Source organism: Chiloscyllium plagiosum, unplaced genomic scaffold (assembly GCF_037043375.1).
Source record: "Chiloscyllium plagiosum isolate Xiang-an unplaced genomic scaffold, Cpla_swu_hap1 HiC_scaffold_21, whole genome shotgun sequence".
NCBI classification, from domain to species: domain Eukaryota; kingdom Metazoa; phylum Chordata; class Chondrichthyes; order Orectolobiformes; family Hemiscylliidae; genus Chiloscyllium; species Chiloscyllium plagiosum.
In genome coordinates this window covers 17,296,324-17,317,085 of record NW_028270159.1, presented here as the reverse complement: position 1 = coordinate 17,317,085, position 20,762 = coordinate 17,296,324, and the positions used below count along the sequence as shown (strand labels likewise).

General features: G+C 44.3%; 1 protein-coding gene across 2 annotated transcripts in view; it reads left to right on the top strand.

Annotated features, from left to right (window-relative positions):
- med27 (mediator complex subunit 27) overlaps positions 1-20,762 on the top strand; it is a 240,098-nt gene that overhangs the window by 202,921 nt on the left and 16,415 nt on the right. For both annotated transcript variants that reach the window (XM_087998350.1, XM_043720349.2), the window contains one exon: positions 16,982-17,023. In XM_087998350.1, the coding sequence (XP_087854476.1) occupies positions 16,982-17,023 (42 nt within the window). The remainder of the gene's footprint in view (positions 1-16,981; positions 17,024-20,762) is intronic.

The window sequence follows — 20,762 nt, the reverse complement described above, 5'->3', positions numbered from 1 at the left end:
GGAAGATTTCCTTCCCTGCCCAATGAACTATGTTTCCTTACGTTCATACCCATTTTGTCATTTTTTTAAAAAAAAATTACTTGTTTTTGATATCCAGAAGTACTCTTACTCAACTGACTTTTTTGCTGTCACCTATGGCATTTTTTCATCTAATAACCACTTCTAGAAAACTACCCATTGTTTTCTGATTAATTTACATGCGAAGGTAGTTTGCAAAGAGCAATGCAGACTATCAAAGATGAGGAAGAGATTGGGAGAGGGCGTCATGCCATTATCACATGACCATAAAGAGATGGGACAATTACAGTATCACTGTCTTACTCAAAGGCCAGTATTGAGATGAACGTATTCCATTGTAAGGCTAATCAAGCTCCTATGTGCTTTTGTCCAGTGACCATATCCCTTGAAAATGCAGTCCTGTTCCCATTTACAACAATTATCTATGTGCAACATTAATGAGTTTATACTTTTACATACATTGTCATGGTATATCTCTTTGTAGCCAAATGGCTCATGTGCCCTTTGTCTGTACAATTCTGAATTCAGCTTGCATTCACTATATTTTGTTTTAACCATTTAAGCCTCAACTTCTTTGCCTGCTATATATCTACATACCCTTCTATATCTGTGTCTAGTTGTCTAATTAATTTCTGTTTGTGATGGGCATCCACGTTAGGGTGGATAAAATGAGAAAAACTAGCCAGGAATGCATTGGAGTAGTTGAGTCTAGCGGTAATGAAAGTGATAATTAGGATTTCAATAGCAAAGAAACTAAAAATAAATGATCTTAAAGATATCTGTTGTACTGTTTGAGATTGTATTGCCAACAACAATGTAGTGCAGCATGCACCACCGAGAGCTCCATATGAAAAGAAACTGGACTGATTAGGAATGGATGCATTGGTGTTTAGAAGAATGAGGGATCATCACATAGAAATGAATAAAATTCTGACAGGGCTAAACAGGGTAAACACAGAAAGCAAGTTCCAGATAACTGGGAGAATCTGGGGTCAGAGTCCAAGGATATGGGGTTGGCCATTCAGGACTGAGATGAAGAGGAACATCTTCACCCAGCGAGCAATGAGCTTGTGGAATTGGTTGAGGTCAAATCACTGAATGTTTTCAAGAAGGAGTTAGAGAGAGTTCTTGGAGCTAACGGGAATAGGAATGAAAAAACTCCACATGAACAGTATATGAGCTCTGTCTATCCAGTTCAGAGCCAGTCCCTGGAACTTGAAATTTCTGAGATTCCTGTTTGTCATTCAGCCAGGGCTCCTTGATTGGCTCAGATATAACAGAGGTAAAAACAATGACTGAAGATGCTGGAAACCAGATTCTGAATTAGTGGTGCTGGAAGAGCACAGCAGTTCAGGCAGCATCCAAGGAGCAGCGAAATCGACGTTTCAGGCAAAAGCCCTTCATCAGGAATAAAGGCAGTGAGCCTGAAGCTAAGCTAGAGGAGGGTGGGGGTGGAGAATTAAGCTAGAGGAGGGTGGGGGTGGGAAGAAAGTAGCATAGAGTACAATGGGTGAGTGGGGGAGGGGATGAAGGTGATAGGTTACGGAGGAGAAGGTGGAGTGGATAGGTGGAAAAGGAGATAGGCAGGTAGGACAAGTCTGGACAAGTCATGGGGATAGTGCTGAGCTAGAAGTTTGGAACTAGGGTGAGGTGGGGGAAGGGGAAATGAGGAAACTGTTGAAGTCCACATCGATGCCCTGGGGTTGAAGTGTTCCGAGGCAGAAGAAGAGGCGTTCTTCCTCCAGGCGTCTGGTGGTGAGTGAGCGGCAGCGAAGGAGGCCCAGGACCTCCATGTCCTCGGCAGAGTGGGAGGGGGAGTTGAAATGTTGGGCCACGGGGCGGTGTGGTTGATTGGTGCAGGTGAGCCTGAGATGTTCCCTAAAGCGCTCTGCTAGGAGGCGCCCAGTCTCCCCAATGTAGAGGAGACCGCATCGGGAGCAACGGATACAATAAATGATATTAGTGGATGTGCAAGTAAACCTTTGGATGTGGAAGGCTTCTTTAGGGCCTTAAATAGAGGTGAGGGAGGAGGTGTGGGCGCAGGTTTTACAGTTCCTGCGCAGGGGAAAGTGCCAGGATGGGAGGGTGGGTTGTAGGGGGGCGTGGACCTGACCAGGTAGTCACGGAGGGAACGGTCTTTGCGGAAGGCAGAAAGGGGTGGGGAGGGAAATATATCCCTGGTGGTAGGGTCTTTTTGGAGGTGGCAGAAATGTCGGCGGATGATTTGGTTTACTCGAAGGTTGGTAGGGTGGAAGGTGAGCACCAGGGGTGTTCTGTCCTTGTTACGGTTGGAGGGGTGGGGTCTGAGGGCGGAGGTGCGGGATGTAGACGAGATGCGTTGGAGGGCATCTTTAACCACGTGGGAAGGGAAATTGCGGTCTCTAAAGAAGGAGGCCATCTGGTGTGTTCTGTGGTGGAACTGGTCCTCCTGGGAGCAGATACGGCGGAGCCGGAGGAATTGGGAATATGGGATGGCATTTTTGCAAGAGATAGGGTGGGAAGAGGTGTAATCCAGGTAGCTGTGGGAGTCGGTGGGTTTGTAAAAAATGTCAGTGTCAAGTCGGTTGTCATTAATGGAGATGGAGAGGTCCAGGAAGGGGAGGGAGGTGTCAGAGATGGTCCAGGTAAATTTAAGGTTAGGGTGGAAAGTGTTGGTGAAGTTGATGAATTGCTCAACCTCCTCGCAGGAGCATGAGGTGGCGCCAATGCAGTCATCAATGTAGTGGAGGAAGAGGTGGGGAGTGGTGCCGGTGTAATTATAGAAGATCAACTGCTCTACGTAGCCAACAAAGAGACCGGCATAGCTGTGGCCCATACATGTGCCCATGGCTACCCCTTTGGTCGAGAGGAAGTGGGAGGATTCAAAGGAGAAATTGTTAAGGGTGAGGACCAGTTCGGCAAAACGAGCGAGTGTGTCGGTGGAAGGGTACTGTTGGGGACATCTGGAGAGGAAAAAACGGAGGGCTTGGAGGCCCTGGTCATGGCGGATGGAGGTGTAGAGGGATTGGATATCCATGGTGAAGATGAGGCGTTGGGGGGCCGGGGAAACGGAAGTCTTGGAGGAGGTGGAGGGCGTGGGTGATGTCTCGAACGCATGTGGGGAGTTCCTGGATTAGGGGGGAATAGGACAGTGTCGAGGTAGGTAGAGATGAGTTCAGTGGGGCAGGAGCATGCTGAGACAATGGGTCGGCCAGGGTGGTCAGGCTTGTGGATCTTGGGAAGGAGGTAGAACCGGGCAGTGCGGGGTTCCCGGACTGTGAGGTTGGAAGCTGTGGGTGGGAGATCTCCTGAGGTGATGAGGTTCTGTATGGTCTGGGAGATGATGGTTTGGTGATGGGGGGGGGTGGGGTCATGGTCGAGGGGGCGATAGGAAGAGGTGTCCTTGAGTTGGTGTTTGGCTTCAGCGGTGTAGAGGTCAGTGCGCCAGACTACCACTGTGCACCCTTTATCCGCTGGCTTGATGGTGAGGTTGGGATTGGAGCAGAGGGATTGGAGGGCTGCGCGTTGTGAGGGTGAGAGGTTGGAGTGGGGGAGGGGGGTAGACATGTTGAGGCAGTTAATGTCCCGGCGGCAGTTGGAAATGAAGAGGTCAAGGGCAAATAATAGGCCAGCGCGGGGTGTCCAGGTGGATGCAGTGTGTTGGAGGTGGGCGAAGGGGTCCATGGAAGGTGAGCGGGAATCCTGATTGTGAAAGTAAGCTCGGAGGCGGCGGAAGAATTGTTCGACGTCACGGCGTGTATTAAATTCATTGATGCATGGATGGAGGGGGGTGAAGGTGAGTCCTTTGCTGAGGACTGATCGTTCGTCCTCAGTGAGGGAAGGTCTGGGGGGATAGTGAAAACTCGGCAGGGCTGGAAGCTGGGATCTGGTGTGGGTGTAGAATTGGGAGTGGGGGCGGAACCTGTAACTGGAGTGGGTGTGATGGTGGGGGAATGGGAATGGAGTCATGAGCAGGGGTAGTGTTCCCCTCGGGATTCTGGGGGGTGGGGATAGTGACAGTGGGGTCTGTGGGGGCATGTCAGCAGAATGCAGGTGAGTGGCGCTGGTGGGGGCGGAAGTGGTGGTGACCACGGCAATCGGGGTGGTGGAAATCACTGAGCATGTGGCATCAGCGATGATGTGAAGGGCGGAAGTGATGTCACGTGTGATGCATGAGGAATTGTGAGGGGTGGAATTGGTTGTGGGAGTGGCCATGATGGGGGCGGAAGTGACATCATCAATCAGCGTGGGGGTGGCAGCTGCATCAGCCGCATGGCTAATGGCGTCGGAGTAGATTCTGAGGCCAGGGGAATCTTCTGGAATGTTTGAGGAGCGCTGGTTATGGAGGTGGATAGATAAAAGTTTGTTGTACTTACACTTTTTGATGTTCAAGGTGGAATTGAAATACTGTTTGTTGAGAGTATGAATTCTCCTGATGATGTAGTACAGAGTGGGTCCTTTGCAATTCTGAGAGAGTGTGGCCCTCAGCTGAGGCAGGGATGACTGTAGAGAGGTTAGGTGCCGGCGCATTGCTGCAAGCGTGGAGCGGAGGATCTTGAAGGAGAACTGAGCTGTAAAACCTGCGCCCACACCTCCTCCCTCATCTCTATCCAAGGCCCTAAAGGAGCCTTCCATATCCATCAAAGTTTTACTTGCACATCCACTAATATCATTTATTGTATCCATTGCTCCCGATGCGGTCTCCTCTACATTGGGGAGACTGGGCGCCTCCTAGCAGAGCGCTTTAGGGAACATCTCAGGCTCACCTGCACCAATCAACCACACCGCCCCGTGGCCCAACATTTCAACTCCTCCTCCCGCTCTGTCGAGGACATGGAGGTCCTGGGCCTCCTTCGCTACCGCTCCCTCACCACCAGACGCCTGGAGGAAGAACGCCTCATCTTCCGCCTCGGAACACTTCAACCCCAGGGCATCGAAGTGGACTTCAACAGTTTCCTCATTTCCCCTTCCCTCACCTCACCCTAGTTCCAAACTTCCAGCTCAGCACTGTCCCCATGACTTGTCCAGACTTGTCCTACCTGCCTATCTCCTTTTCCACCTATCCACTCCACCCTCTCCTCCCTGACCTATCACCTTCATCCCCTCCCCCACTCACCCATTGTACTCTATGCTACTTTCCCCCCACCCCCACCCTCCTCAAGCACTATCTCTCCACGCTTCAGGTTCACTGCCTTTATTCCTGATGAAGGGCTTTTGCCTGAAACGTCGATTTCGCTGCTCCTTGGATGCTGCCTGAACTGCTGTGCTCTTCCAATACCACTAATCCAGAATCAGATATAACAGCCCCATTTAGGGATCTCATACTCAATGAGATCCACCTGGCCTCATTTCACTCACTATAGGGAATAAAGTAGGAATGGGGTACTGAGTTGGATGATCAGCCATGATCATATTGAATAGTGGAGCAGTCTTGTTGGCTCCTTCTACAACTCTCTTTCAATATTAAATGTAATTTTTAAATGGGATCAGTGTAAATACCAGTGTAAATGCCTTCCATCAGTCAGCACTTTAGTTAGTCATTAAGGCTTCACTGCTGTTATGGACCAGACCAGACTCCCTCAAAATACTTTAAGAAGGTAGCCTCGACTTTTTCTTGTTTTATAGGTAAAATGCTGTATTCCAGCTGTAATTCGACTGGTCAAACTACTCAACATTAAATAAAACACAATTTATTCAAGCACTATAGTTAAAATACAACAAAGGAAAGAAGAACTTAGAATAAGAGCCCTTAACAGAATAATAGACACAGTAACCATTACTAATTAACAGTTCCAATGTAGTAACATCTCAAACATACCCCTTGGCAAAAAGGCAAAGCCAGAAACAGATTGACTCATATGCAGTCTGGTAGTAGGAAGAGAAACTTCAGATTCTAGCTGTAAACAAGAGGGGCGAAAATAGCTTCTACTACTTCAAAATTGCAGCGCTTCTGCCGAATCTAAAAAGAAACTAGAAATCCTGGTCTGAGAGAGCTGGCCACAGCTATCCAGGCCAATTGTATTGTTCCAACTTTATATTAAAAAAACCCAAGGCCTCACAAGCTGTTTACATTACCACAGGCTGCTTGACACCTCTTCTTCAGTCTCTCTCTCTCTCAAAAGAAACTGGGACAAACACATAATACAGGTACACCTCTTAAGGCCACAGCATCATCACAAACACTTGAACTTTAGCATTTACTTTTTAAATTTAGTCAGGTGAAGTTTTATATAATACATTGTATGGTCTTTTGAGTTCACACGCAGGATCTGTCCAAGACTATCCAAGCTATTTTGCTGCACAGATATTAGAATTGAAGTACAATTTTGGGACTGGAATTACACCTCCAAACTACATATCTTTTCATAAAGGAAATGGTATTTTAAATTAAAATGCATTTTGATGTTTCTCTGCCAGTTTTTCCCCTTACTTACATGCCTTTCAATCTACAAATACCTGTCTGTAACTAATTTAAGTGCTTAGTATTCATTTGAATTTGTTTTCGGAACCACATCCTGGCTAAGAAATACAAACCAGACCATAAAAATTTGAAAGCTATCTTTGGCACAACTTGTAAAATCCACAGAGAAGATTTCCCCTTTTATATTAGCTAAGCTGGAAAAGGGAATAGTTTGTGAGATTACTAAAAGATCCATTGGATCCAATGTTAATAAAGTTAATCAGGTATATTAAAGGCAGATGACCAATGTAAGCAAACGGCTAACGCTATGTACGGCACTGGAAGTGGCATGAATGATACAAATATAATGCGAATTCTAACAGGTCCTAACCCTTGAAAGCCAGTCAGAAAAATTAAAGGGGGCATGATCTCCCTTAGTGACTCTTGAAAATTGTAAAATTCAAAGAGGTAGGTTAGCAATTTGCTTGGAAAGTGATTACAGGAATTCAAATATCTTTCATAATGTTATCAGTCTCTGTGTGGTTTGTAACAACATATAAAGAAACTCAGTTAAAACAAAACTATTACAAAAGATGGTAACACTAAGGCACTTTATCCTAGGAAAATTCTGATCAGATCTACCATTGGAAGGGAGAACTGTTGATAATTTACTGTTGATAATGAATCAAATTCTATGATGAATAAAATTTCTTGGATTATGATGGCTATTTTAATCAACCTGTTCAGACATGTTATAACACACCATGTCAGCAAGCTCCGTTTGCTTACATTGGAGCAGGTGGAATGTTTATACTCAATATAGAGTAATAGGGTAGGGGAATGGGTCTGGGTGGTGTTGGACTTTGCCTCAATCTACCAACTTACTTTCTTCTATGTGTGAGCCAAGTCCTGCGTGTTCTTTAAATGAAGCAATAGGAGAAGATATTCAGTCTCACACTTTGTTTATTTTAGCAGTAAGTGGACAAAGTATAAAGAGCTCTGGGTCTAAACCTTTTTGTCCCTGACAAACTACAAAGTGTGCCAGTTCAAAAAGTAAGACCCCGTTCTGTCCCTGGCCCAGTCTTTTTATATAATAAAAAACGTCATACAATCACTGAGGTGGAATTATCTTCTGATTAGCTGTTGATCTGACTCCATTCTCCGCCTCCTCGCATTCCTGGATGTCCGACCCCACGTGACCTTGTTTTGCCCGCGAAACGGAGTACCACGTGACCCTGTTTTGCCCGCGAAACGAAGAACCACGTGCCGGAGGCGTGCAGCAGGGTCACGTGAAACGGAGCATCACGTGACCTTGTTCTGTGCGCGCGCACATAACGGAACACCCCCAAAGGCTTCCGAATGCCGAGTATATTTACACTCGCAGCCAGCCATATATTTATAAGTAAGTCATAAACTTACAAGTCCCCCTTTTGATCTCATGAAAATGAGACCAACAAACCAGTTATATACATCACATTCGCTCTCCGATACATAGTTTTCCCTTCTTGCCAGAGCCATGGTTTCCGTTTCCATCTGGTAGGGCGGGGGAGCCTTCCCTTCAATTGTGTGATTACCTCCTGCAGTCTGACCGCATGGGATGTCCCCTCCACCACCCTGTCCACCTTGGCTCCGACCATTTCCGTATGATCACCTTCAGCAGGACCCAGTCCGTGATAGGTGACACCTGGCTCTGTCGGTCCCCCTTTTCCAATCTAACCTGTTTGGAGAAAGCTGACACCAAAGCTGTTAGTTGGTCATAATAAGGTTTGTACCTTATAGAGGCTCCTCCTCCCTCCAAAATCTGTATTCCAGCTCCTGGTCCCAGGAACTGCTGCCCTGTTGTTAGCTCATATGGAGTGAACCCTGTAATAGAGTTTACTGAGCTTCTAATGGACATTAAAGCTAAAGGTAGGGCATCCACCCAGCTTAACTTTGTGCACACACTTTTCCTATTTTTCCTTTTATGGACTGGTTCATTCTTTCCACTTTTCCCTGTGACTGTTCCAAACGCATGTTTCAGTCCTAAAGCTGCTTCAACTTCTTGCAGGCCCTTATTCTTAAAATGTGTGCCATTATCTGACCTGACTCTCTTTGGAAACCCATGCATTGGAATGTATTGGTTTATCAAAAATTTGATCACTGTCTTTGCGTCTTCCTTTTTTGCAGGTATTGCTTCTGGCCAACCAGTGTATGCATCCACTGCTACCAAAAGGTACCGGTATCCGTTTACTCTCTCTATCATGTCAGTGCAGTCGATCACTATTTCCTGACCTGGCATTCTTGGAAGAGGGAATTTTCCCTTGTGTGCTTTCACTGTTGGTCTCACATTGTATTCTATACATGTTCTACATTCCCTGATATAATTTTCAATTATTGCTGGCAAGAACGGATGCCACCAATGTGTCAGATACCTCTGAATCTGTGTTTTTCCCACAATGTGTGAGCCCATGAGCTTTCTGGAGAATGGAAGCTATCAAACCTGGAGGTAGCACTGGTCTACCGTCTGGTGACCTCCAAATCCCTTCTGACTCTGTGGCCCCTCTCTCTCTGCATACTGTCAGTTCATGAGGAGAGGCTTTCTGCTGCTCTTTTATTAACACATTCGCATCGCAAGCAGGCAGCAGGTCATACACTGTTCTCTCTGTTTGCATCGTTATATACTGTGCTGTATACCCTGCTGCTTTCTTTGCTGCTGAATCTGCTTCCTGATTGCCCTTCGCTACTACTGTGTCTGCTTTATCATGTCCTCTACACTTGACCACCGCCACTTCTGCAGGTTTCATTAGGGCCTTCGCTAATCTTTTCATATCTTTTTCATGTTTAATTGGGGTCTTTGCTGCTGTTAAGAATCCTGCTCTGATCCATTGACTAAGTTCTACCTGTATAGCCCCTGCCACATATGCAGAATCAGTGTAGATATTTACTCTTTTTCCTTCTGACCATTCTAACACAGCTATCATTGCCTGTAGTTCAGCCAACTGGGCTGATTCTTTGCCTGTCACATTTCCTGTCAACACTTCCTCAAATCCCTCACTTGTCTGTCGCACCACTGCATAGGCTACTTTAAGTCCTTCAGTTGGATGTCTGTAACAGCAACCATCTGTGAACAGCACTTCTTCTGGGTCTACTAATGGAATTGCCTGTAAATCTACCCTAACTTTGGTATCTCTCTGTACCCTTTCCTCACACGTGTGGCTCTCCTTCTCCCATGTTATCAGCCATGTTAATTCCTTCATGTGTAAAAATTATATGTGGTGCATTCAAGATTTTCTCTAACCTGGTTTGCTGCAGTGACGTCATTGTAAAGGCTGTTGAGTTCACATAGGCCACTATACTATGTGTCGTCAGTACTGTTAGTGAATGGCTCATGACTATATGTGCTACCTTTTGAAGAATCTTTGCTACCCCTGCTGCATGTCTTGTACATGGCGGGTGTCTGTCCTCTACTGGGTCAAGGGTAACACTTACATATATCAGCACCTGCCTGCCTCCCCCTTTTTTCTGAAAAAGAACACCACGTATTGTGTGTAATTTTTCAGAAATATCGAGGAAAAATGGCTCTTTGTAATCCGGGACCGCTAAGTCAGCCGCCCGCGTTAGGGCCTGTTTAAGAGATATGAAACTTTCATCTGCCTCCGTGGTCCACTGCAAATGGGCCGACAAATTTCTCATGCTTTGCTCATTTACCATGGCCCTGAGAGGGAAAGTGTGCTCCCCATATGATGCAATGAATCGTCTGCTGTATCCTGCCAACCCAAGAAACGAGAGCATGTCTTTTACAGTGACTGGTTTGGTATGATGCAGAATGGAGGATCTATGAGCCGGAGACACACCTGTTCCCTTAGCAGAAATAACTCTACCCAGAAAAGACACCATTTGTCTGCAGCATTGCAATTTACCGACACTATACAGGTGAAACAGCAACGACTTTGTGGCTTCCAAACAAGAAACATGATCGGGTGCTGCCACAAGAATGTCATCCACATACTGGATCAATACCACCCCCTTTGGGAGCGTCAGATCCTTCAGCTGCTGTTTCAGTACCTGATTAAACACCCCCGGTGACAAAATAAACCCTTGAGGGACCCTTGTATAACGTAGTTGTTGGTCTTTGTAGGTGAACGCAAAAATGTCCCTCAGATGATCAGCTAGGGGCAAACAGAAGAATGCGTTGGCCAGATCAATGCACGAGAACCACTTATGGTCAGGGGTCAGCACAGACATCGCAGTGTAAGGGTTTGGAACTGGAACTGTTGGAGTAGAAACGACACTATTGATCCGTCTAAGATCATGCGCCATCCTATATTTACCTGTATTCTGCTTCTCTACAGGTAAGATAGGGGTGTTCCAGGCTGACTGGGAGGGTTCTAGCACCCCTGTTGCTAACAATCCTTCAATTGTGTCGGCAATGCCGGCTTCAGCCTCTGGTTTGTGTGAATATTGTCTCTGCCAAATTGGAGTGTGGTCAATTAAATCGAATGTGATTGGGGTGACGTGTTTGCAGTGACCAACGTCCGTTGAACCTGCTGACCACAAGGTATCTGGTAGAGTGTCAAGCATCGCTGCAGCCTGTGGATGGTCTGTTTTCTCTCTGCCATGAAATCTTTCAATCAGCCTATGTTCCAGCAGTACCTTGTTAGTTGTCCTGGACATAATTCTATAGGCTTCCTCTGATGGTGAATATTGTTTGGCAGCTGAGTCCAAACCCAATCAGTTAGCGCCATCAAACGTTTGGACATAGGTCCCAGATCCTTGGCCTGATATTTAGCATGCACAGCCAATATGAGATGAGGTATAGCTTCTTCAGACATCTCATACCATTCCAACTGTTCTGCAGTTAGTTCAACAACACCCGCCACACCTTTCCCTATCAGCATACAACTAGAGGAAATCTCCCATTGAGTCCCTTCTAAGTGCTGATAGAATACATGCTGATAGATGTCATTATCATCTCTATCATAATACAGAGTAACATGAAGGGGATCTGCAGGAGGAGCATAGGGATGCAGCATCTGAACCCAGGGACGCCATTGGCTGTATAAAGACTGTATACCGTTGTTCTGCTTGTTTTCGGGTTCGAGGAGTCCCCAGTATATATCTGCCCACTGCCCTTCTGCCGTTGGTAATGTGTCCAGTAATAGCATCATTTGGGATCCAGAGTGAATCATTGTCATAGAACAATTGACAGAATAGCCATTTGGAAAGGTCACTACCAGCCTGTCTGGTCCGCACAGAACCGAGACCCCACATCTCACCAGCAAGTGACGGCCCATCAGATTCACAGGGCATGCAGGTGATGAAATATACCGGTGACGAAAGGTCTGTCCGGCCACTGATGTAATCAATGGCGATGTCAAAGGCAGATTTTCTGGTTTACCCGAGAACCATACTAACTGGACGCTAGAAGATGACATGCTTGACCGAGGTATATCACAAGTGATGGTAGAAAATCTTGCACCCGTGTCAACCAAAAAAGACAGATTCTTGTCCATTACCCTCATTTGCATATAGGCGTCTGCCAAACCCACATGCCCCTGGGTTCTCTGGCCCCGTCAATATTCGTACCCCTGTTCTTCCGGCATAGTTTGGGGGTACTGTCCTTGCACCGGGGCTGCAGCTGCATTTGGGACTTGGTAAGGCTGACCAGCCTGTTGGAAAGGAGGCTGACTTGAGCGGACATACTGTCCTCGGATCAATCCCTGGCCTCCCTGGGTTCCCCACAGCATGGGACAATTCCGTCTCCAATGCCCGGACTGGCCACATTCAAAACAGGTGTTGGGTGGCTGACCTCTTGGTCCTCCGCGGCCCCTTCCTCTACCACGCATTCCTCCTGGAACACCTATAGGCCTGCCCCATATTGGGGGTAGTGTGGCATCCAATCAGGGTCTAGACTCGGCAGGTTGTTTTGTGGCGACGGCCGCTGAACCATCTGATTAGTCATCTTTTGGGAGGCCTTCTTTGTATCATTAGCCTTCCTTCTAGCCTCATCGAGCTGTAACGTCAGCAACTGCACTTGAGCTGACTCATTGCTCTGTTTATCTTCATCCTGTTTTGTCCTGTAACTCTTCATGTGGTGCGTCAAGTGTTTTTCCCACTGTTCTGTAGAACAACCTGGGATATCAGGATTACTCTCCATTGCCTCTTTTACTTCCTTAGGCATCTCTGCCATAACTGCATTCCTAAATAACGTGGTCTGTAGCTGACCCGACCCTGGATGGCTCCCCGCAGTATCTGTCCATGTGCCCTTACACCTAGCCAAAAAGGCAGGCATATCCTCACCCTCCTTCATTGTGAAGGTGAGTGAGTGCATCGCTCCCGGTGGAATCGGAAATCTATCCTTCATTGCCCTTCCCACACAGGTGGCATGCTGCACAAACGGTTCCGAATCAGGTAGTAAGGCGGTCCCCGCAGACACTTCAATCTGCTGTATTTTCCACATATTCAATTACTTGCCCAACAATGCTCTCCAATCACGCATAGCTAACTTGTGTCCTAGTGTATATTGGCAAAATTTAGTCATCCAGGGCCCACCTCCCTCCATGGGTGGGGGCATTTTATCCAGGATGCAGTTCAAGTCAGTAAATGTGAAGGGCTGATAAACATCCCCCAAATAAGAGCCTCTGTAAATTAATGGCATTTGGTGGTGCTGATACTTTATGGGTTGTCGTAATGTGTCTCTTTGATGCAGGTTGTAACTTGGTTCAGGTAGGGGCTTCAGTGGAGGGCCATGTTCGGTATGCATTGTGAGTGAGCCTTTCAAAGTGACGGGGTAGGTGTGTGGGTCATCCTCTGTCAGGGATTCTTCGTCCTCAATATCTGTACTATTTTTAGACTCCTCCCCATCCAATTTCTCTCTATCTCGTTCTTCCCTCAAATCTCTCCTTCTTCTGTCTGAGAACCCGTCATCTAGTAACTGACCTGAACTACGTAATCTTCCCTTCCTTTCGCCCTCAACACTATACGGTGTCGAGTGAGCATCTGGCTCTTCCAATAATGAATGTCTCCCCTGTTTCGGCTGTTCTTTGTTTCTGCTGTGCGTCATTATCACCCTGCTTGCCTCCTCCGCTTCTTTAACTCTCTGTCAGCTTCTAGTGTTAGTTTTTCTACCTTTCTGATGCTTTCTTCTACTGCTTCCACCAGTCTTTCTTTTACTGCTTCGTACTCTCTTGTTCCTACTTCTTGCACATCCAACACCCCTTCTTAAACATACATAAGTGGCATTTGTGTTACAGGATATGGGGGCAGTGATTGTGCCCCAGGCAATTTAGGATATAATGGTGCGGTTGGTCCTGCCTTAATGTCTCCTTTGCCAGTTCTGTTTTAGAGTTAGCACCTACTCTCTTTTGTAATGTTTCTACTGTCATACAGGCTAACGTCATGTTGTGCAGATAAATCCTCCTCTCCTCTTTCTCCTCGCCTTCTTTAGTCCACTTTCTTCTAACTAATATTGACCCTTTCTTTCCCTTCATGTGCTCTTCAACTTCTAATTTAGCTTGCTCTTCTGCTTTTCCTAAAAACAGTGACAAGTTCTCCCTCTCCTCATCTTTCGGGACTTTGCCCTGTTGTTGTAATTCTTCCCAAATCTTATCATATTTCTGCATCATTGTTTTTTGTTTTTCCTTCGCAACCCCACTAACTAACTGAATTCTAGCTTTGGGCAACATTAAGTCGAAAGAAAATCCCCCGTATTCCTCACACTCTTTATCAAATCCTCCTTCCATTTTACGTATTTTGTTTTAATCCTCCCGTCCAGTAGTCAGTTGGTTTGGAAATAAATATAACCGAGCAACCAACCCAATCAGACAAATCTGGTGGGTAGTCAGTTTGGATGGAGTACACCCGAGCAACTGACCCTTTCAGCGAGATTTATCAGCAGTTTCGTTGTCACCATTGGGTTTCCACTACTGACTCTCTCTCACTGAAACACCACCGTCTCTGTCTTCAAAACGCTACTGGCTTTTCTACCACCCTCCGTACATTCCCCAATATAGGTTTTAAAACATACAACACATCAATCATAAACCAAAATTTGTGAGCGTTGCTTTTATGAGATCCTGCTCAATGGACTTTAAACCTCCTCACATTTACGTACCTTGTTGCTTTTATGGGAACTCTAACCCCAAGGGACTTTAAACCCATAGGTACCTTGTTGCTTTTATGGTGACTCTAACCCCAAGGGACTTTAAACCTGTACGTACTATATCAATATTTTATCCACTTACTATTACTAGGACACTTGCAGTATAACGACAACAATCAGTTTAGTATCTCCAATTGCAGAACTTCGATATAAACAGGCGTCTGCTCACCTGTTGTTGTTGTCATCAGACGTCAGTTGTCCGTTGTTTCTATTTTTCTCTCTTTCCGTCACTTCTCCGTCTTCTTCACGTAGGGGTCACCAATTTGTTGGACTTTGGCTCAATCTACCAACTTACTTTCTTCTATGTGTGAGCCAAGTCCTGCGTGTTCTTTTAAATGAAGCAATAGGAGAAGATATTCAGTCTCACACTCTTAATTTATTTTAAACAGTAAGTGGACAAAGTATACAGAGCTCTGGGTCTAAACCTTTTTGTCCCTGACAAACTACAAAGTGTGCCAGTTCAAAAAGTAAGACCCCGTTCTGTCCCAGGCCCAGTCGTTTTATATAATAAAAAACGTCATACAATCACTGAGGTGGAATATCTTCTGATTAGCTGTTGATCTGACTCCATTCTCCGCCTCCTCGCATTCCCGGATTTCCGACCCCATGTGACCTTGTTTTGCCCGCGAAATGGAGTATCACGTGACCCTGTTTTGCCCGCGAAATGGAGAACCACGTGACCCCCTGCACACCTCCGGCGTGTGAAACAGAGCATCACGTGACCCTGCTGCACGCCTCCGGCACGTGAAACGGAGCATCACGTGACCTTGTTCTGCGCGCGCACGCATAATGGAACACCCCCAAAGGCTTTCGAATGCCGAGTATATTTACACTCGCAGCCAGCCATATATTTATAAGTAAATCATATATTTACAGTGGGTTACTCTTTGGAGGGTCAGTGTGGACTTGTTGAGCCGAATGGCCTGTTTCCACATTGTAGGGATTCTGTGACTCTGATATTTCCCCACATTACCTAGCATTTAACAGGATATGTAAACTGTTCATATAAAGTCCTGCTTTAACATGTGAATCAGAATCCCAGCAGTCTGGAAACAGGCCCTTCGGCCAAACAAGTCCACACCGAGCGTCTGAAGAGTAACCCAACCAGGTCCATTCCCCTACCGTATATTTACTCCTGACTAATGCACCTAATCTACATATCACTGAACACGATGGGCAATTTAGCATGGCCAAATTCACCTAACCTGCACATCTTTGGACTGTGGGAGGAAACCGGAGCACCCAGAGGAACCCACACAGACACTGGGAGAACGTGCAAACTCCACATAGACAGTCGCCCGAGGCTGGAATCGAACACGGGTCCCTGGTACTGTGAGGCAGCAGTACTAATCACTGAGTCACCGTGCTGCCCCAAATATGTTATACTTTTTATTAGAAATTGATTCAGGTATTTCTTATTTTGGTAAGAATTGTATTGCAAGATTTTTTTTTAAAGTGAATTTATGTACTCATCAGTGTTAGGAAAAAAAGACTCACCTCCAAATAATGAAGCAGATCAGAGGCTTAGATGATTATGCCTTGGAAACAATTTAATGTAATCTATGTTGCATCCGAGTTAATCCTTGTTTTATTCAAGTTTATTTGTATGTATGTGCACTGGTGATTAAGTTACTTTTCTTGGAATGGAAAAATGGGTGATGTAGATGATTGAGACCCTGGTCTTTCATCTCCAATTTTGGATTCAAAGTCAGTCCAGACTTTGTTCTGTCTACTAGCAGAAGCGGTCCCATATGAAATGAGATTAAGTGGTCTCAATCCAGTTCCTAATATACATAGTCCTGCAACCCAAAGCACTTTCAATTTGTTGCTTACTCTTAGTAAAAGTTGGGATTTTTTTTCTCATGCTATTATCTTCATTAAATAAAAAGGTTAGGGATTGAACATTGGCTCATTTATTACACATTTGACAGCATACAGCATTCCTAGTTTGCATACAATACACATAATCAGCATAGAAGCATGTTAAAATCTCAAAAGAGTACTTGCTGTCTCATCAATATTCCTTTTCACATATGCACACAAACCCTTTTCTGAGTGAAAAGGACAAATCGGTTTTGTTTTGAAGTTGGTGGTGCTGGGTGTTTGATTCAGTTGGGAATTGTGTTGAATTTGACTGCTGCTACTACCTCTCCAATCTCCCAGTTGTGCCTCTTAAGTTCGATCTGTAGATTTTGGGTTTGGTTATAACCATGTTCCAGTATTAAGCAGGTAAACTTTTAAATTACTGTTCCTTTTATTGTTTCTCATAATCAGAACTGTTGCCTAGTTAATTTTGACAGAACTCTTCCAATTAATGTATTTCATTTTCTTTCATGCAGAACTAAATTGTTTAGCATTCAGAAATTCCCTTGAGTATACCTTGTTAATATTTAACAATCTGAAATCTTTAACAATTAATCTAATGGTTGCCTTTTTAATTGCAGCTGGACATTTGGTCTAAGTCCAATTACCAAGTCTTTCAGAAGGTGAGTGTCCCCTACCATTTTGTCCTGGTTTAAGTACGTGGGGTAGATTGTTAGAAAGTGTGCACTGTATTGCAGAGGTATGTGGTCAGTTTTTATCATTAAAAGGCACAAGTTGGCAGGGTACAACTTTACCACATGCACATGAATGTTAGTTTCTGCTGTGGTGGGGCTGTTTTAATGGGATGGGATTAAAGCAACATCAACTATTCAGCTTTTCTTTGCCCTTTAGCTGCTATCATTTCTGGTCACACCAATGTTTTGGTGAACAATGCAGCAGTAGTAGTATTGATATTTGTCAATTTTCATGGCCCATATACAATGTGTTTTGGTGTTGGAGTCTAACAGCAGTCCTCGATGGAGCAGGTAAACAAGTGAGGTGCATCTTAGGAGAACATGAGCCAATTGTCTCAGCTGTATACCCGTGATTCGAACGGGATGACTGTGTTCCTCAATTTCAATCTTTTAAACTGCATGTGATTAGGTCATTACCAGCAACAGAGGATATTCGTTCAGGCAGAATTTGAAGCAATGGTGAGAATCCGCTTTAGCATCAATGAGTGAAACATTGCAGAGCTCCTGAATTTGTGAAGCAGTGTTTAGTTATTCACTGTAAGTCACATGTTTAAACCATAATGAATTACTCACTGCTGATACATGAGATTTGCAGGTCACTTTTATTCATTATTTTATAACTTTCAGTATGCAAATATGATTTTATTGATGTCCAACTACAAAGCTTCAGCCGTTTTGAGGAAGAGAGAGATTTTTGTGCTTGTAAGATCCATATTCAAACCGGTTTATACAAGCGAACAAAATACTAATACTATGGAGGTTGTAAATTTTGTTTTGTTTTTAAAATAAAGGAACTGTTGCAAACTGTGACTGAAGAAAAACAGGAGTCTGTTTTTTTGATTGATAACCAGTTTTGCTAGAAGGACATCGACATGAAATATGAACAGTCTATCTCTCTCTCTTCAGATACTGCCTGTCCTGCTAAGTTTTTTCCAGCATTAGAAATAAGCATTGTTGCTTAGTGTCAACAAAAAAAAATGTACATATTCCATTTTATACAAAAAATGTAATTGTTTTGCAAATGGTCTGCAAAAGCACAGTTGGGGCCTCCGAACTAAAAAGAGGAAAATTCCTGATTTAATTAATTATATTCATGTCCTATTCAGGGAAGACGTTTTCCTGATTGAGCAAGACAAAAAGCTTTGACAACATGTCACTTTTCAATAGTTTTCAAATTCTTCACTGCCAAATGAACAAGTAATTAATAACATTTTAATTAATTTCATTAATACTAGTTTAATAAGTCATCTAAGAAACAGGAACTAGGCTCCTCTAAATTCATGTAGGCCAAAACCAGCCGTACAAAGTGGTTGAATATTGAGATTTTTCTTTTCCTGTCTCAAGTCTGCTGAGCTAGTAACAACTTAGTTTATTGTAATGTGGTAGGCAAATATGTGATTGAAAACATGTGCATTGTATATGTAAGATTGTGAGATTTTAAGTCAGTATTTGCAATATTGCTTGTTTTTGGCTGTTATTTTCTCAAATTAATTGAACTTACTTTCATAAGGAAGGTGCAGAAAAATGCATCCATCACCGAAATGAGCACACTAATAACTTGAAGCAAGTAATCTAGTAATAGAATGCACTTCTCACCATCTTCCAGATCTTGCTACATGAAAGTTTCATCCCTGTTACCATGTAATTACCTTACATCTGTGCACACAAATCTGATTTCTGCAATCAGTGATAAATGCTCAACACTTACCAATTGATACACACAATATTCCATGGTATTTAGCTCTTAATATTGTATTAATTGGAAATTTACTTCAGTGTAGCATACTTTAAAGGGATCTAGGACCCGTGTGAACCAGGATAATAATTCAGAACTTCTTTAACTAATCAATTTGAGAAAAATCTTACTATTGCACACAGATTCTGAACCAGGAAATGGAAGTTGGAGCATTTTATTTAATGACAAATCATTAATGACAAATCATTTACGAAGTAAAGAAACATGGATTAAACACACTAAAATAAACCGAGCAAATTAACAACATTTTGATTTTTGCTGTATCTCCAACAATGGTTAAGATCCAAAAAACTGAGTCCATGTTTGTAAAGGTTCAGTTTCAGTGATTAGATTAGATTTTTAGATTACATTACAGTGTGGAAACAGGCCCTTCGGCCCAACAAGTCCACACCGACCCGCCGAAGCGCAACCCACCCATACACCTGCATTTGCCCCTTACCTAACACTATGGGCAATTTAGCATGGCCAATTCACCTGACCTGCACATCTTTGGATTGTGGGAGGAAACCGGAGCACCCGGAGGAAACCCACGCAGACACGGGGAGAACGTGCAAACTCCACACAGTCAGTTGCCTGAGGCGGGAATTGAACCCGGGTCTCTGGCGCTGCGAGGCAGCAGTGCTAACCACTGTGCCACCGTGCCGCCTGTACTTAGGCTGTACTTAGGACATGTTGCACTGTTTTAAAAAAAAAAAAGTCCACTTACAGGTCATCAAGTGTATTTAAGACTGAGATAGGTTCTTGATTGCCGAGTGGATCAAAGGCTACGGGGAGAAAGTGGGAAAATGGAGTTAAAAAATTAATCAGCCATGATTGAATTGTGGAGCAGGCGAAGTGGACCGAATGGCCTAATTTCTGCTCCAATGTCTTATGGTCTTATAATCGTAATTAACCAAGTCTGCATGTGTTTCTTGAGCAGTTTTACTTAACCTTCACCCAACATATGTAAAATCTGTGTGTGCATGCATTTGTGAACGAGCAAGTCCCCTTCCTGCAGCAAGCCAGGATTCTGTGATTACCTTCTTTTGTTTTAAAGAGATTATTGAGGGCTGTAAACTAGAATTCCTTTCCTGAATACAACTGAAAGTAGATTATTTTTGGCATTATTGTTAAATAATTCTGTTCACCATCTGTCCCCAAGTTTGATATTTTGTTCCAGTAGTAGTTGCTCATCGAGGATCATTCCCATCCCTGTGGTTTTCAGTCACGTTTTTGATCTTTCAGAAGCAGCTTTGTTCTGTTCTAAGAACATGCGGTTCTCAGTTTGTCATATGTTCCTTTCTGTCCAGTTACTCCAGAGGTGCTTTTATCTGGTGTGCAGAGCCTCATTAATTGCAGTTTGTAGGCAAGCAACATATGCGCATGAATATGTCCAATTTTCTCATTTTAGACAAATGCCCTTTCATGAGTCTTACTAAGTATGCAAGAAGGGGTCAGAGGTGCATTTGCAAAGAATTTTCAAAATGAAAATATTGTGGAAATTGAAAGAGTAAAATCAAACATTCATCATGGCAAAGCCCATACTGGGATCAAAACTAACTTTTCAAACCATTAGCAGATATTTGTCACTGAGCGGTCTATTGGCCTAACAGCAGTTTGCTAGATGCAGCAGAAAATGGGCATTTTATGAATCATAGCTAGTCTAAGTGGTGTTCAGTCTGGAGGAAACACTGGGTGGAAAGGACACCGAATGTACCCCAGTTAAGGGACTTAAATGTCCAACACCAAGAGTGGATTGGCAGCACAACTATTGACTGAGCTGGCTGAATGCTAAATGCCACAAGTGCAAATACTGGGTCTGTGGCGAGCAATGAGGGAACCAGTAAGTGGGAAAAGTCTACTTGACCATCATCAACAGTGTACCTGTCATGGATGTGTTTATCCATGGCAATTTACGCAGTGGAGAAAAAG